Genomic DNA, 19,017 nt, shown 5'->3' with positions numbered 1-19,017 from the left:
TGCTCGAGATTCGCGCAAAAACTAATGTATCGATCTTGATGGAACTTTTATGTCGATTATGAACTGAGATCGAATTCGGATGAACCAAAGATCGTTAAGAAAAGCCTATTTCAATCAAAGAAGGAGTAAAGATAAGCAAACCTTAGATACCATTACATATTCCATGCGATTTGCTATTAGCTCTGCTATATTATGCACTTCAAACAGTTTATGATGAATATATTATCTGTGAATAATAATACAACATCCCATTTTTTTTTATTTCGATATCCACTTTGCCGACTTTCAAAAACGCCATGATTTTGCTAATCCGTAATTGTTTTATAGTAGACTACACTTGATCTTATATAAATTCAATTCGTTCTGTTTATTAATCTTTATACTTATTGTAATAGGCTATACTGATAATGCTGATTTTTTTAAGCATGCAGAAATATCGCATTTTTTTTTAATACTTGGTTGTTTTAATTATTTTTTTTACACTGGGAAAGCAAATGAAGAATTAATTTTGAGTGAGAAATTAATTTTGAGATAATTAATATTTGTAATTTTATGAAAAATGAATATAGAAAAAAAAACTAATTACGATCACAATTTTTTCTAACTTCGCAGTGGTTTTAGTGGGCAAGAATCTCACATAACCCGGTTGCATCCAAAGTCGGTACAATACTTCGAAAATTTCAAAAAAAAAAGAGTTACTAGGACATACGAATATCGAAACTTGTATTTTCAAACTTTCATGTACAAATCCGTCGTAAATAAATGAAATGAATAATTAATATTTAAAACTCTTGTTACATAATAATTCAAACAATATAATATAACGCATTCATCCGATTTCAGACTGAACCTTTAAAACAAGGAATTTAAATTATACAAGCGGCGCTCACAAATCTCAGAAAACAAAATTTATCGCTGCCTATATCTTGGTTTATTTATAAGAAAGCAAGCCCGGGAGATGAAATTACGTGATACCATTTGGAATCTGAGTGAAATACGCGAGAGTTTCCACCTACGTAGGTATAATAATTTTATTCGAGCCTACTTACACAATTGCTTGTTGAATATCAGATATAGATGTTGCCCTAAGTAACGGTCTCATATTGTTGTATATAATTTAAAAAAAACATTAATCTGACATTCGTAGATGAAATATAATGAGAATATATTCCTTTTTTATTCACACATATATGTCACATTTCTGAATTTTAAATATATCCTTTTGGTATTGATATTAAATAAAGTTACTATGTTTTATCTAATTGTTGAGTGGCTAGCTTGTTGCCGTCACACCGGATTATGTGTGAGGAAATAAAGTGTGCACCTTGCTTTGAATATTCTGAATTAAGAATGGACACCATCGTAAGCAAATCTGCATTTTTTGGGTGAAATTTTGCAACATTTCTATGGGCTATGTTAACCATTTACGATCAACGGAGTATGTGCACGACCGCATTTTTAAAAAAAAAGTTTACGCTATTTGGTAAAATTTGATATTTGAATTTTGATAAATTTTATAATTGAATTGGAACTAATGTATCGAAATTCGTACAAGAGAAATTAGTAACTGTTAAGTGTAGCATGAAAATGACAAGTACGTATATAAAAATTACGTATTTAATTTGTTTAATGTTTCTCCAGAAAAAAACAATAATATCGATATTTTGTATTTTTTTTTTATAGAATAGGAAGGCGGACGAGCATATGGGCCACCTGATGGTAAGTGGTCACCAACGCTCATAGACATTGGCATTGTAAGAAATGTTGATCCATCGCTTACATCGCCAATGCGCCACCAACCTTGGGAACTAAGATGTCAATTGTGCCTGTAATTACACTGGCTCACTCACCCTTCAAGCAGGGACACAACAATACCAAGTATTGCTGTTTTGCGGTAGAATAGCTGATGAGTGGGTGTTACCTACCCAAACGAGCTTGCAACAAGCTCTACCACCAGTATAATATATGATATGTATTATATTAATATTACACCAAATGAACCATAATCTATTGTCGCAACCACATGAATAACCGTTGTCGTTATTTTTAATTAAAATTAATAATAGACTTAGCATCCAGAAGTCAAATTTTCTTGAATTGGTCTACATAAAAATAAAACATCAATTTTTATTTTTAAGAGTACTTATTACTCTTAAAAAATCAAATAACACATTCAATAAATTACAAGTCGTGCCGATAATGAATTAATTACCTCTTTTACTTTTTGATAAACAAAATGGCGGTTTGAAATTAGCGCGCGTCTTTTTTTACCAATGTAGTTTTACGTTCACAGAAATGCCGATAATAGTAAGGATAATGTTTTTATATATACCTTATTTCAATCGAAAAAGAAGTAAAGATAAACATACCTTAGTTTTATATATTCCATGCCATTTGTTAATAGTTCTGCTGTATTACGCACTACAAACAGTTCTCGATTAATTTACCTTTATTTATAATTCAACACTTCACTTTCCACTTAACTAGTTAAACTAGTTCAATTTAAATTCCAAAATTCCGATTACAACTTGGTGGACATTCAAAACATTGGAATAGAGAATGGATACCTATACAGTTTTAATCAACTACAACTCAACGGTTTCAATCGAGTTAGACAAAGTAATAAGTTACATTTTTTTTTAATTAATTTGGAATACAACAGTATTTTTTTACGTAAATAAAAGAAAACCACTGCTTAACAAATTACTAATAACGATATTTTTAAATAATTGTCTTCAAATAATTTATAGGTTTTGCATTTGTCTAACTTTAATTGTGTAAATGGAATGCAATTGAGCGCGATTCTACTAAATGTCAAAATATTAAATGTCAAACCGGCAGTTAAAAACATCAAAACAAATCCAAAATATTTGAATTTAAAATGGATTGTCGATTTTACGATACGAAATTAGCAAATCATCAATTATTTAAAGACCTCAAAGAAAGTTTGAAAGAAGATAGTGGTGAAAAATTGCGCAATTTGTTTGCTCTTAAGGACGATGTTCTGTACGCTTGGAATTCTATAGAAAACTGTTTATTTTGTGTTAACCTAAAACGTCTGGAGGATCACGATGAAGAAATCACATATCAGGTAAAATATCAAATATTTACTTTATTTTAGATTGTTTGTTATGAACGATGACTCGTTTGAGGTTATGTTATCATAATGTTTAACTATCAGAAACACGTCGTTAAGCGTTAATAGTAAATTATTTTATTTATTTAATAATATTTTAAGAAAAAAACTAGAATTAATAATACTTGACAATATGTACAAACAGTATTTGTAGTACAAGTTATTAGACCAACTACATTAAAAAGTTATAAAAATTGATACTAATTTACAAAACAATTAACATTTTCATATAAAATATAAATTAACATTTTCATTTACTCTGTTATACTTTTTTTGCATTTTCTATACTTTGAATCCTAAAAATCTTCAAAAATAAACTTGTCGAAGTTGTCAGAAGGTGGCGTTCGGTTTTAACAAATCTCATTTAGTACTGTGTAATATGTTTACTATGTTAAATTGAAAATTTCTTGGCAAAGTTTTTCATTACCTCTAATCTATTTATGATGAGAATGGAGTGTGCTTGCCTGGATTGGCTGTACTCTTCTGTTAAGAATTGCAATCCATTGAGACTATAAAGCCCTCAAGTGTTTATAGCATAATAAGCAATTTTTAATATAAACTAGGTTGTACTTAATAGGATTGCATTAGACAACTGTTGATAATAGCTCACATGTTCAAGTTTGGAATCTAAATGTTAGTTTTGAGTTAAAACATACATCTTCAATTCAAAATATGGCTTATTCAAGTAGGCTCTTAAAAATATAAAGACTTTGTGCAAGCCCATCTGCGTAGGTACTACTTTTTCTCATATATTCTACCACCAAACGGCAATTCTTAGTATTGACAATGTAAGGAATGATAATATTTCTTACAGCGCTAGTCTATGGCCTTGGTGACCACTCACCATAAGGTGGCCCATTTGCTCATTTGCCCCCTTAAAAATACATATTAGGAACAACATATTTGTTTACTACTATTACAGGTGTTTATTCTTAATAAAATTAAACTAAAACATTTGATGAGCCGGTTGGTGTGATTGATAGATATTTTTCTTTCACGCCAATGGTTGTAGGTTCGATTCCCACCAAGGACAGACATTTGTTTGCATGAACATGCCTAGTCATCCTGAGTTAGGGTGTAATTATCTATATAAGTATGTATTTACAAAAGAAATGTGGTATATGTAGTATATCAGTTGTCTGGTTTCCATAGTACGAGCTTTGCTTCATTTGCCTGGTGTGAATAATGTCCCAGGATATTATATTATTATTTATCAATTAAAAGTTAAATATTATTTTAAACTAATAAGAAACATACTCACAACTTTGTTTTAATTGTTTTTATACATTTAATAGTTAAGATTGATTACATTTATCTTATAAGTTTATTGTGAAGCTGAGTTTCTCAAGTCTCGGGAACAATTTAATGAACTATTGCTTATTGGAATAATGTAGGAAAATATGAAAGTACTAGAAAGTGAAATTCATGCTTGTCACTTCAAAAGACTAACTATTGAAACGTTTAAACTTATTTAGTAATTTCTGATGTATTACATTATTCGATAACCACTAGCAATTAAATAAGGCGGGCCTGTATTTTGGATGTTAGTAATTTCTACAAATGTTTTACATTATTCGATGAACTATACTATGACTTACTATTTAACAAGGCCTGTATATATTAATGTTCACACGTGTAATTGGTATACATATAATATTAATCAAAAATAAATTAATATTCCAAATGTAATTTATTAGGTAGGTAAAACAAAAATACCGTCAGTTAAGTTTAAAAAAACCGACACGCCTCACCTGAACAATGATGACTACGAAACTAACTTATTTTTTTATCCTAAATTGTATTTAACATTTTAGTATAAAAAAGAAGTTATAGAGTAAAATACTAAAACCTTCTCCGAAACACGCCCATATATATTAGCTTAGTATTTTTTTTCAGTAAGCAGCTAATATTAAAAAATATAATAAAATCTGTACATACAATAAAAATTTAACTGGTCATAGATATCATAGATAAATGGAAGATATTTAAGTAAAACTATTATCGGAGGTATTACGCAACAGAACCCAAATCAAATGATTGTTAAATTTTTTTGTCTGTTTATCTGTGCGTTTGTGCACACTAATCTTAGAAACGGTTTAACGAATTTGGGTGCGGTTTTCACTAATGTATTGTGGCTATCTTTACTTAAAATGTAAACCGGCAAGAAACTAAATATATATATAAATATATATTCGACTAACACATATATGTGTTATTAAATAAATAAATAAATAAATATTATATATAATTAAATATTTAATAATATATATATATATATATATATAGAATAGATATATATATATATATATAGATATAGATATATATATATATATATATATATATATATCTATATATATATTATTAAATATATTAAAATGTAGCTTGTTTTGTTTCAATTGGTTCATAAACAATAAAGTTATGTCAATTTAAAGAATCACGTCGAACATTTTACCAATAAAAATGCTATAAAATAACTGTTCAGTTGAATTGTCTGAAAATTTAGCTGTATATAAATAATAGTCTGTAAAATGATGACGATGATGAAGTTTATAAGAACAAACAAAGTTAAAAAATGGACAGTTTCAGAAATTTAGATATTTCCAATGTAAGTTGAGCTCAGATCTATATGATCAATCATATTAAATAGGGTTCAGATTATGCTGGCATGTGTTGAAAATAGTCATCCACACGTAAGTATTGTTTTCGGTATGTAATTAACTTTGTACGTTAAAGTTTATAGGTTAGATAGATATTTCGTTTCGTTGGCACTTTTTTTTCATGCTTGGTCTAAATACGCTGATTCAATGAGGATTGCTTTTCATCAGACCCACCTGACGCATGTTCGTCCCCGAGAATGTATTGAACTAAGCCTGGATTTTAATCAGCAGTCTTCGATTAAGATTCACGTTAGGAAATCACTAGTGGTGGTTAGAAAACCACTAGGCCATCTCGGCTCTATAGAAAATGAATAGGAACTAACAATATAAGTCCAGAAGTACTCTACCCTAATCACGCAACAAAACAAAACAATGAACACGTTACAATGGACATTGGAAAGAGGTCAATTTCTGCGCCCGCCATTAATCTCACTTGGAACGTTACCGCCGAATTAATTACCCTCTGACCATACGATTTAATAGGTTTCCTGAGGGACTCTGAGGTTACCGATTAAATCACTACTTCTCATAGGGCGATTTATAGTGACCAGTACTTGAACGAAGATTTAGGGAATCACTGGAATTGCTGCATAATTCATGTATACTCTTACAAGCACTTTTGTAACGTCATTTCACCGCCGATTTTGAATTTAGATTTTGCCCAGAAGAACCAACAAAAAACTCAATATATATATATTCAACTAACACATATATATGTTATTAAATAAATAAATATATATATATTTATTTATTTATACATATATATGTGTTAGTTGAATAAAATGCAATTATTACATATTTATCTTAATATATTGTAATTCCTCGGTATTTTATCACCTATACAATATTGTACCGAGTAATAAGCTTTATTTTTTAATTTTTTTTAAACTTTATTATTGGCAAAGTAAGTACACACCTTTTATTTCTTACTAAGGTGATTCCAGAAAGATTTATCGTCGCGCAGCTGCCCTTTGCCTCGATATAACCTCTTGCCCAACCCAATTGTTAATCTCAACTTTAACTTTTCAACGTTTGCCATTATGACGATATCGGGTTTTCTTCAAATGTATGTTTCTTAATTGGTAAATTTGTACCTTGTTCTTTGGAAAATATAAATTATATTTTAATGCTCACATTTCCGTACTATAAATATGTATATTTGTTTGTAGGTATAATATCCTTCTGTTAATCTTATGTTTTAGTATTGACATTTGAGTCCTATAGATATTAAAAGTAGATAAAATGTTAACCGTCGACAAATTAATTAAATGACACTACGCATACAATGATCCAAAGACACATCTATACACACAGAGACACTCAATATTTGGATTACAACACTTACTTTTTAATTTGTGTTTGTATCGTACGTATCGTAACTGCGGGCGCACAGTTTATACTAGTTTAGAGCTGTTTTATTAATATATTTTATTTATTTGATTACTACAAAAACAAGATTGACAAATAGTACGGTTTCAACCTATGGTTTTTTTAATAACTTTATGACAACCACAAAGATTTATAACATGTAATCGTTGGTGACTTTCTGAAGAATTACAACTCGAAATGCAGAAATTGCCAACTATTTCAGAGGAAACTCACCGTAACTACATTCGTCAGTACGTATTAGATGCCATTATTTAGGAAATATTATATCTAGTAATAATTGCTCATGGGGTATTTTTTTTTAGTAGAAAAATCTTATCTTATGTATTTCCTTTATATTTTTGCACATTCATTTAAAACTGGGAAGGTATCTCTACCCGAGCTACTTACTCGTCTAAACATATACGACCATATCTCTAAATAACTCCGTGTCATTTAACCTAAATTGCCTCCATCAGAGAGCCGATTTCTGCTAAAGTTCATGCCTTCATGGCTCCACAATTTACCTTGACTCCTTAAGAGCCTAAACCAAATATTGTCACAATTACGAGATAGCATCAACCTATAAACATGCGGACGAAGAGTTCCCTTCAGCGTATATCTTAAGGACGACCCATTCAGATTTTGGTATAATTATAAGGGTAATGGCGATTCTCATTAGATAATATAAATACATTTAATATATCTTATTATTTTCAATTTCAGGTGTTAAAAAGTTACGTGACAACCGTATTTTTTCTCTAATTTAATACTTTTTAAATATTTATTATCACATAATAATGTTTTTTGCTGTAACAATAAACAGTTCTATAAACGAAAACAGCTAACTCAGACTTCATAAGCATGCTTCTATATCAGTCCCAAATAATCCTCAAATAATACCAGCGTCTAAACTCTTAACATCATTAAAGCGGAAACGAGTGATCGCCGCCCTCCCTTAACAAAGAGCGCTAAGACGTTTTCTCCGTTCCTTAAGATCGTTTTATTGCCAGTCCGGATGGACTTCTGGGATAGATGGTGGGGAATGTAAATTTACTGTACGGAACCGGACGCGAGGAGGTGAGCATCGGATTGTTTTGTTTTCGGTCGGGCCGCATTAAGGCGGACCTTAGTGTACACCGAAATGTAACATGGCACTGACGAACTTATCGAATACATTAAATACCTTCGATAATTATTATATTCAAACGAAAAAAATATCTTATCGTTTCATTCATAGTACAAGTGTTTCGGTAAAATTGTTTTTTTTTGCTTAATCGATAGCTTGAATTTTGATAGATAATTTACGACGAAAGAACATATTACACAAAATAAAAATGTGTAATGTAATTAGATCCAGTATCCAAATATTACAGAACGGTGTTAATTTGACCACTATATCTTTTGACAGATATTACAATCGATTCTAAACCTAAAGATCGAAGTGCGTGGATCCAAATTAGAATATTGAATTTTTCGGTAGGAAGTAAGACGATCGCGTGTTAGCGAGCGTTTCGCTAAGGCCTTTGTTCAGACGTGTTAGATCGATGTGCCTGATGTATGAGAATCGAAATGCAGCACCGTGGGGTTTAATTTGCCGGTTGTCCATTTGTTCCGATTGTAGGCTTATTTATTGTGGCGTTGCGAATTGGCGAGTTGGAAGGAGTGAGTTAGTTTTGGTATTTGGGGGATGTAGATAGAGTGCTACAAACCTCTCCAACAGTAATTTAGTCTGGTAAATTAATGAGCAATTATTTTTAGGAAAGCATAGCCTATTCTATTTTCTACTAATATAAAATGTGTTAATTTTTTTTAACAATGTGGTTAAGTTTTTCATGCATATTTGAAATAATGTATAATTTCATCATAATCGCATTAGAGTATCATAAAGTAAAAGTAACGGCCTGTAAATGCCCCATAGTTAGGCCAGTACACTTTTATTTTTATGGACAAGGTTGATAGCTCGTTCGACCATGCTTATCCAATGTGGGTTGACATTGAAACCAATACACATGTGGCAGATTTTCATTCCACACATGCAAGTTTCTTTACGATATATAAATTATAAACGCAAATTAAGTTAATAAAAATTATTTGGTAACTCGGGTTTGAATCCTCAGTTATAATCAACCACTACACTATCTTGGTTTACGAAACCACATTGCAATGATTATATTGCACGTTATCTATCACTTGTGGTTTTCAAATGACACTTATCTGATTAGCATCATGTAAACGCTTTTGTACGTGCTCTTAATACAAATATATGTATTTTGTATCGATACATGGTCCTTCGTGGCCGGATTAGGGACTACCCTCATAAGGATTTGCTAGCTCGAGGCGAATTGGTCCTTTCTTTGTCTAACCCGATTGCTACGCCTTGGGACAGGTGCGGGCTTCCTTGAGGATTTTAATTAATAATGTCTCGATAGTATGGTGTGAGGTGTACTTTAGTGATTTAATCAAATACGGTTAATAGTTTCGATGGGTTTTGTAAAGTGTATTTTGGATGGATTAAGTCATATTGAACGAGTGAGTTTTGGTATCTAGCTTGATGTTATTTAAATAAATATATTTTTAATTAATTATGAAATACTTAACTATTGACCTGAACAGTAAAAAAGCTTTTAACAAAAGCTATGTTAGCTTTTGTTTTTGAGCTTGTCTTCTATAAAAAAATTGTTTTACCAAATGTATTGAATACGAAGTTTATTACGTGAAAATTGAGCCTTTTATATCATTATAAAACAATCGCCGTAATAATAATACGCGAAGAGAAACAATTATCTCCAAGACAATATATTACCCCAACTTGTAAGGAACTGCCCGTATTAACTACACATTGCTGACGTCATAAGTTATTAGTAGGTGCCCAGGGTATTCGCCGATAGATGGATAAATTACTTAGCAAGCGTGGATACTTAACAGGTTTCCTTAAAGCCTTGAGTACATGTACATGGTTCTCCTTGGTCTTAACGGCTAGCGAAGATTACAAGAGATTTAGTACTTGAAACATTATATCCATACGTGAGAAACTAAAATTATGGTAAAATAATTTGTAGAATTTTATAGCGAAATGATAAAAAACACATCGAAAGATGTTGTGTTCGAAAACTAGTAAATTTCCAATTTCGCCAAAAAATAATAGTTTTATAAAATTACTTATTTGAAGCCATCATTATATTCAAATTATTATATTAACGTATCTAACTTTTAACGTTGGTAAATTACGTAAGTACGTCAGCAAAATATGATAACATGTATTCAAATTTGTGTTGATGTCAAATTAGCGCATCTTATTAGAAATTCTTTTATCCCAATAATCTTCGTCAACATTTTTCTCAAGCAATTTATTTCGATCCATAAATCTAGACGGCGAGTGTGAACCAGCTTAAAGCTAAGATGGGATGGGTGCCTCCCACCCCCCTCGCTATAGCCCGTACGGCTAGCGAATATGTAAGCCCACGGGTGTTCATTAACTGAGCATGTTAAGCCGATGATCGCAGATAGTGCTAGTAACGTTTTCATGAAACCTGTACTGCGATTGAGAAAGGCGTTTTACAGTCTTAGGATTACGCTAAATAGATATACTTGAATTGGACTTTGTCCTTCATTGATGTTTGTGGGATTATTTCAAACCATGAAATAAATTCAACAATTGAAAGGTTAATGTGATATTAAATAAACAGACATTATAACAAATTTATTTAGTTAAGCTCATTAAGAATTTAGCACTCTAATTTAATGTCTGCACTTGTACATACAAAAACAAAATGGCGTCATGTAATACGTACATCGAATACTTGAGACTCGTTCTTTTCCCGCCTCCGAGTGTCGTTGGCGGCATTAAATCTTAATAAAACCCGTCATGCATCACGATGGCGCCCTTTGATTTCTCACTCGGCAAACCGCGTCTCCGCATATCAAAGAAAATCACAACTCTTTTCATTGCGCGCCGATAGAATGTTCACAAAGACCAGCTTAATTGATCCCCCATTCCGCCCACCGCTTTTAAAAATGTAACCGGAGAGGGAACGTGAAGCGATATGACGGAGACCTCGATAGCGTGGACAGTGTACCTTCAATTTACTAATACAAATAAGCGAGACTGGTCCTTCGGGCCCCAAGCTACTGGCGACGCTTTCAAAGAAGGCTCTATTGTATTCAACCCTCAATCACGGTCTCGATTATCGAAAAGAAAACACTCATCTATATTTTAAATAATGATCAGGGCACGGGTCGGGGCGAACAATTGAGAGTGATGAATTGTATGGGATACAGGCTATAAGAGCCGTGTAGTGTTGTCGTAGTTGTCGCCCTTATATTATTTTGATAACAGGATAAAAAAATATTTTTAAAGCTATACAATCTCGATCGTTCAGGCCTCTTTCGTTGCTTTTTATTAAGAAAACGTCGTGAATATAACATCACAGGTATTGAATGAAAGTAATTCAAGTCATTAGCGTAAAAAATCACAGACGCTACTTGCCTGATAAGCAAGACGGTACATAATTAGATTTACCTTGAGCAACATGCCCTTTGGGGTGTAGTACTTCGTATACTAATCAACAGCATTCACAGAAAATATATTCCAAGAAAAGAGGCTGAAATTTAAAAAAAGGGCGTCGACAAACAGCATTTAATGAACGCCCCCCCTCCCATACATCATTAACTGGTAGGGGTGTCGCACAAACAATCTCGCTCCAGTTTCGCGAAAGGGACTGGTTGATAGTAGGTAGTAGAGTAGTGGATTCGTTACAGCAAGACCTCGAGTGGTAGCCATTGTGAGTCGAGGACGTCTGCGCTGTTGTGTCCGAGATGTGGATAATTGCCCCCGCTGCCTGTGAAGAAAAAAATATGTTTCATTGGGAGATATCGTCATTGTTTTCCCTCGCTTCGATATATGTAACTACAAAAAGTTATGTAAACATGCGATTTTATGAACAAGGGAACAGAGATTCTGGAATAGAATATCTTCAGGTTCATTTTTTCTGGAGTATTTCAAGTAAAACAGTGCTTATTAAATGCTAATTACATTTGAAAAATACTACTGTCATAAATTGACTCCACCTACGACAAGTAATAAGATAAATAACTAATGATCTAAATATAAGCAGTTTTGTAAATCATTACATTTTATTTATTTATTCTAACTAACAACTCTGACCAAATTACGAATGAAGTTAAGAAAGATATAATCACGGTTAAAACCCAAAACAATATACATAAAATAAATTATCGCTATCTTTTTAAGTGTAATAAAACACTATAGTTCATTTCATATAGACTTGCGGCCATACTTAAAAATGTTTAACGACTGATTAGTTAAACAATGTTGTGTCTTCTTCTTTCCAATATAAAATCAATAATGTCAGAAAGAGCTAAATCAGTGTTTAAACGAACAGCCGTTGAGTATCGTTTATAAGTGAGGCAGTTTAATATCAAATTATTAACCCTCGTAAGAATGATAGTTTAATATGTGGTACACTTTATATACCTTTAACGGCATCCCACATTTGCGTATTGTTCCTCAAGATGCTTTACGGTGTCCCTTGAACAGGTAATGACGTTATTTATTGGCAGTAAACTAAGATTCAGGTTAGAGGACAAAGGGACTAAATGATCCTAAAGGTTAGGGGTCCCCATTAATGCCAGGAATTTTAATAGTTTAGTAATTTGGATTTATGCCAGTTCCATTACTTATTTATTCTAACATACATTAATTATATATATTTGTTATTGTTTAAATAAATTAGAATTCAGTTTTATAAATTTAAAACAATTTTCTTACGATATCTAAGATAAGATTGTTAATGAGGCACAATTAAAACTTAGTGTATTTTCCATAACGATGACTAGCAGACGCTGCCTAAGGCCATGAATCTTGATAAAATCAAATTGGAATTATTCGGAGTGAAACCATGGCATCTTGAAGTCAACAATGGGTTGTCGACTTGTTCTTTGCGTTGCACCGTTATTAAAATCTCGTGAAACAATCGACTCGAAAGCGCACTTCCGTTTGCTGTGTACAGACTTGGGATGCTGGAGGAGAAATCATTAGAAAATAACTGCTTGTTAAAGACTAAGTATTTCAATATATAGTATTTCATATAAAATTATCTTTTAATTTTTAAGCCCTCGAATTCATTTCTTAAACTACAATTTGATTTGGTATATTATATTTTTTAATTTCCTTCTAGCTAGAAGTTGTTTCATATAAAATGCGAGGCTATCAAAATATCTAACTTCATATTATTTTAAAATATATATTTTAATTATAATCTATATAAATAGATTGAAATATATAGTCTAAAAATTTAGAAATTTACCCCTTCATTCCAAATTATGTCTGAGTACAATTATTTGTAATTGTCAAGAGCAACGATTAATATAAGTATTGCTCTAAATGTGAACGTTCATTCAATGCATGGAATATTAATACCAGGGCCACACCGATGAAGGCTCCGAACGAATCATTAAAGGATAATTATGACGCCACTTCACAGGAAACTGGAGGGCTCCCACTCGGAAATCTGATTCTTTTTGTTTTTTGTGACGGAAGTCGAAAATTTTCGAAGTCGTGCGCTAGAATCGCAAAAGGGAGTTTCTTGAATGTTCTTATGGAAGTTTCCCTTGATATGCACGAGTTATGTAAGGTAGCTAAAGTTATTTCTATGTCGGTTTTAATTACCTTGAAAAGTTTTTTAAGACGTCAAACGGCTGGCTTTTGCAATTGTTTTATTATTATCGGTAGCATTATTGAAATGAGTTGCAAATTTAAACAAACGAAATTTTCTTTATATTTTTTATACTTTATTTTTATTCTTGTATTACTTTTCAAAATTTAACGGTTGATTGGTTAATGATGTGTCTTCTTTCGTATGTTAATGTTATCAACGATGACAGAAAGAGAGAAATACATATTTAACTGTACACCTGATATGTTATAAAAATAATATAAATGAGTCGTTAATTTTTATCTCGATTAATCTCTGAGTTTAGGACTTGAGGTTACAAGGCAAGTATTTTCGTATTCGGCGTCCGATGCCTTTATAATTCACATTAATTACCTCCAGCGGCGGTAGCTACAATAGTTTTATTTGCACTTCTCGACCAGCGTGGCTACAACAAAGAGTTCACTTAACATTACTTTCTATACAATTGTAGAAGTTGAATTTATTACAATGACTAACATAACTAACGGCTGACTTCAATTTTTATGGTCAACTTTTCCAAAATATCCAAAATTTTATGATACCGTTGACTGAATATTTAAATAATAATAATAATAAATTACTTATTTATTTATTTAACACTTTTTGCACAACATATACATAAAATGAGAGAAGTAGGAAACAATCAAAGAAAAAGAAAAAAAAATGGTGCGCAAAGGCGGTCTTATCGCTTATAGCGATATCTCTAACAGACAACCTTTGGTGAAATAATTTTATACTCAATGAATTCGACTGCCGGATATCTGTAGGTAGTGCATTCCAAAGTTTGATGGTTTTTGCAGTAAAAGAGTTACTGTAGGTTTTTGTCCGGCTGCAGGGGGTAACTAGTTTATTATCATCTGAAGAACGCAACCCTCTTCTCTTACAACCCTTCAAACGAGGCGTGAAGAGGCATCTTGCGGGCCGGCAAGGCGGGGACGGCTAGTACATTCTTCCCGACTGTACTGGCCGTCGTCGCGTTTGGACTCTACTACCACTTACCATCAGGTGGAGTAGAGTCATTTGCCATCCAGGGGCATATAAAAAAAAAACGCAGGTTGTGTGCGTTATCGCAACCAAGAAATTTAAAGCGTTCTTTAAGGTAAGATGGTGTGTGATCGATATAATGAATAGAGTAGAGAAATGATAAGGCGTGTAAATTTCTTCGTAGTCTGATTGGCAGCCACTTTAACTGAGACCGATACTCAGAGACATGATTAAACTTTCGCAGACCAAAAATAAATCTTATGGCTATATTTTGCAGCCGTTCTAATTTATTTAGGAGGTCTTCAGTTAAATCCATGTAGCAGACATCAGATACTGTCTAAAGGAGCGGTAACGTAAATTTGTAGATCATCAGCATATATATGATAAGAGGAGGAAATAAGTGAAGAGAGAGTATTAATGAATATAGAAAAGAGAAGAGGAGAGAGCACACCACCCTGCGGGACACCGGAAGGAATATCTAGATAGGATGAATATTTATTATTAGCCATTATGCATTGCTGTCGGTTAAACACATAAGAGCGGAACCATTCAATGACAGTAGAATTAGTTAAGCGATCTTAGAATTGCCAGGCATAGGTCATAGTCACGGATTTGTTATCAATACCCTGGCGAATGTCGTCACATACCTTAACAAGAGCTGTAACTGTACTATGGCCTAATCTAAACCCAGATTGAAAAGGGCACAGGATTTTATTAATAGTGAGGAATTGGTTTAGTTGAGAGTGAACAACACGCTCTAATACCTTTGAAAGAACAGAAATAGGTCTAAAATGAGAAGGAAGCAAAGGATTGGAAACTTTGGGAATAGGAATCACGAGAGCTTTACGCCATACAGAAGGGAAGGCACCATTTAATAAAGAATAGTTAAATATATGGCATAAAGTAGGCAAATTACTGTTAAGGGTAAGAAATATAAGTTTTCGACTAATTCCGTCACAACCGATTGCATCAGATTTGATGTATAGAATGTGTTTTTTTAATTCTCCCATGGTAACAGGGCTGAATTGGAAAGGAGGATAGCTAGGGATTGGCAATGAATGGAGATAGTTGAGTGTGATGGATTTGTACTGATTGTTTAGAGAGGAAGAGGAAATAAAGTGTTTATTAAGATCATCGAGATTGAAATTGGCAGGAAACGTTTCCCGCTGACGCCCTATCCCCAATGATCTCAAAAACTGCCATATCCTAGATGTTCCGCTTTTTTCGATAGTATTAGTAATAAACTTACGCTGAGCATCACGACAAAGCATACTGCAACGATTTCGCAGCTGCTTATATTTTAGAAGGTTATCGTTCGTCGCATTTCTTTTGTATCTAGCTTTCGCAGCATTACGCTTTGCCATGAGTGCTTTAATGTCCTGAGTTAGCCAAGGAGCCGGTAGGTGCTTAAGCTTGATAGGTCTCAAAGGGGCATGTACATCCAATAGATCATTTAATAGGAAATTAAATATACTCATTTTATCGTCTATTGAGCTGGCATTATATATTGTGGTCCAAAATAGTAAAATAGTAAAATTGGGAGTATTCAAATTCTGGTAATTTCGCCGCATGACTATGGTAGGCTTAGCCCGCGGAGGCCGTATCCTATAGGATAAATAAATTAAGTCATGGTATATAACTACGGCCAAAATGCAAGAGTCCAAAGCCAATCAACTACAATTAACGTGTAACCTTGTCAAACGTTTAATTGTTGACATTGTACCGACATGTCCATAAATTATAAATAATGAAAGTAAATATAGAACAATATAGTATCTAACATAAATACAAAATAGAAATCGAAGCTAAACACTAATGTTCAAAAGTATACGATATTAATTTAATGCTACAGTACGTCTAACAAAACAGAGCTTACTTTTTGACAGTTCTCTTGCTTCGAATAGCCTGTGTGGAACTGGTAGATTTAGCAATTTAGTCGACAGAACTGGTACTGGGAATAGCAGCAGGAATAGTAGCCAAAGGAATATCATTCTGTGTGCATTTGACTGAATTAAGTTCAGCTGTTGTAACAATACGATGGTGCTTACCGTCTGACCCAGTAACAATAACGGCACCTTCGTCCAGCATTTAGATATTCCAAACTTCCGTCTCGCAGCTATAAACAGTTCATGTCTCTCCTTAGTAAGGAATTCCGAAAGAGTCACACCCGTATTTTTGAGAGATGTTTTCGAGTACCAGATTTTATTACGAAGCGACGCGTCATGGAATTTGACAAGAATAGCTCGAGGCTTATCTCGCGTGGATTGACCCAATCGCTGGCATCGGCTGAGCTTATCCATGGTAAGCTCAGACAACTTGAGATGATCTGATAAAACCCTCGACACCACAGTTGGTACATTCTCCTTTACTTCTTCAGGAATTCCATGCAAGAGGAGCATCTTCCTTCTACTTCGCATCTCCATTTGGTTGTATTGCTTTGACAGGAGTTCAACTTGCTTCTGAAGGCTCTCCAACGCAGATAAAAACAAAGACTCTAAATGTATTAAACTGAGCTGCTATGTTGGTGGTTGGACTTAATGCTGGGATAGAACTCTGAACAGTCTTTTGAAATTCAGCCATCCGTGAGTTGAAGTGTTCAGTCAGGTCTTGAATTGAGTGCTTGATGGACTCCATAGTGCAAATGTGAATGTATTATATATTCTTTCAATGTTTCTGTTTATGCGGGATTAAATCCGTGTTATGGATATATATATATATATATATATATATATATATATATATATATATATATATATATATCAATTATATTATAATTAAGTTTTATAACAAATTGGGAATGTATATTCTATTAAGAAGAGCAGAAAAAAATAGAATATATATCCGCGGAAGATCCATCAATCATGAATTCCGTCCATATTTCTCGAATATAAAAGAGTTAAATGCCACAAATTAAGCAATATCCATAGATTGAGCATCGACTTTTGGGCTGGCTCGATACAACACGAGTATCGTGATCGGCCATGTCGCCCATGGTACGCGACCCTCGACCATAGTGGTTGTTAAATAGTTCAACAATAGATGTGGCCAGTGGCTCATTAATGATTCATCGCTTCGTTTTCGGACCGTCTTTTGTGTGATCTCCAACTGTTTGCTTTCCGTTAGAAATGTGGATTTGATGCTTATTTTATATTCGTCTTTCTCGGTGTAACGTGTATGAAAGGCATAGTTAATTATAATTCCTCGGTACCTTTCTTTATTTATTCATTGTGTTTATTTAGTATCGGATTTATAAATTAATAAATCATACTATTGTAGAGAGAGGTCTTGAAGTATTCGTTGGTTGTTTAATATTTTTTATTTATGTTTGTTGGTATACTGAATGAATATATGTTCAATCTAATATAAAGCTGATTTTAGCAGATTTCCTTCGCGATGATGGGATATAATTATAAAGACAACGCTTTTCAAAATAACCTATGAAAATGAGCCTAATTGATAAAAACTCGAAAACCAATATACATAAATTAAATAATATATAATATTTTGCAGCTCATTTCACAAGTTGTAGTATATTGTATTATTATTATACAAGAACAAGTAACGCTTCGTAAAAAAAAGCCGAGATGGCCCAGTGGTAAGAACGCGTGAATCTTAACCGATGATCGTGGGTTCAAACCCGGGCAAGCACCACTGAATTTTCATGTGCTTAATTTGTGATTATAATTCATCTCGTGCTTTACGGTGAAGGAAAACATCGTGAGGAAACCTGCATGTGTCTAATTTCACTGAAATTCTGCCACATGTGAATTCTACCAACCCGCATTGGAGCAGCGTGGTGGAATAAGCTCCAAACCTTCTCCTCAAAAAGAGGAGAGGAGGCCTTTAGCCCAGCAGTGGGACATTCACAGGCTGTTACGGTACGGTACGGTAAGTAACGCTTCTTAGTTTCACCCGCTTTAAATTTAAACGATTGAAGTGACAAGTGCGAATTTTATGTTCTTGCAAAAAATATATTTTTATGTACGAGTATTATATAATATAAATATCAAATAAATGAAATAAAACAATCATAATTTATCATTAATCTAATGTTTGCAAAATTATTAGTTATAGTTTGTTAATTTTCACCACCGCCCAATGTCACCAGACTTGGCACGGTTCATATAAAAAGGTTTATCCATAATTAATCTCTATTAAA

The 19,017-nt window shown here is 32.9% G+C and overlaps 1 protein-coding gene across 2 annotated transcripts in view; it reads left to right on the top strand.

The window, feature by feature from the left end:
* The first annotated feature begins 473 nt into the window (after positions 1-473).
* LOC126775526 (nucleoporin 88) overlaps positions 474-19,017 on the top strand; it is a 102,085-nt gene continuing 83,541 nt past the window's right edge. Inside the window, exons 1-3 of one of the 2 annotated variants that reach the window (XM_050497536.1) lie at positions 474-512; positions 844-1,020; positions 2,751-3,091. In XM_050497536.1, coding sequence (XP_050353493.1) covers positions 2,882-3,091 — 210 coding nt within the window. In that variant the 5' untranslated portion in view covers positions 474-512; positions 844-1,020; positions 2,751-2,881. Of the gene's footprint in view, positions 513-722; positions 742-843; positions 1,021-2,750; positions 3,092-19,017 lie in introns of those variants that run through there. The other variant, XM_050497537.1, reaches the window with a different exon arrangement.

This window comes from Nymphalis io, chromosome 18 (assembly GCF_905147045.1).
Source record: "Nymphalis io chromosome 18, ilAglIoxx1.1, whole genome shotgun sequence".
In the NCBI taxonomy this organism is placed as follows: domain Eukaryota; kingdom Metazoa; phylum Arthropoda; class Insecta; order Lepidoptera; family Nymphalidae; genus Nymphalis; species Nymphalis io.
Note: the sequence above shows the minus strand (reverse complement) of the source record. Positions and strands in the feature narration are given on the sequence as shown.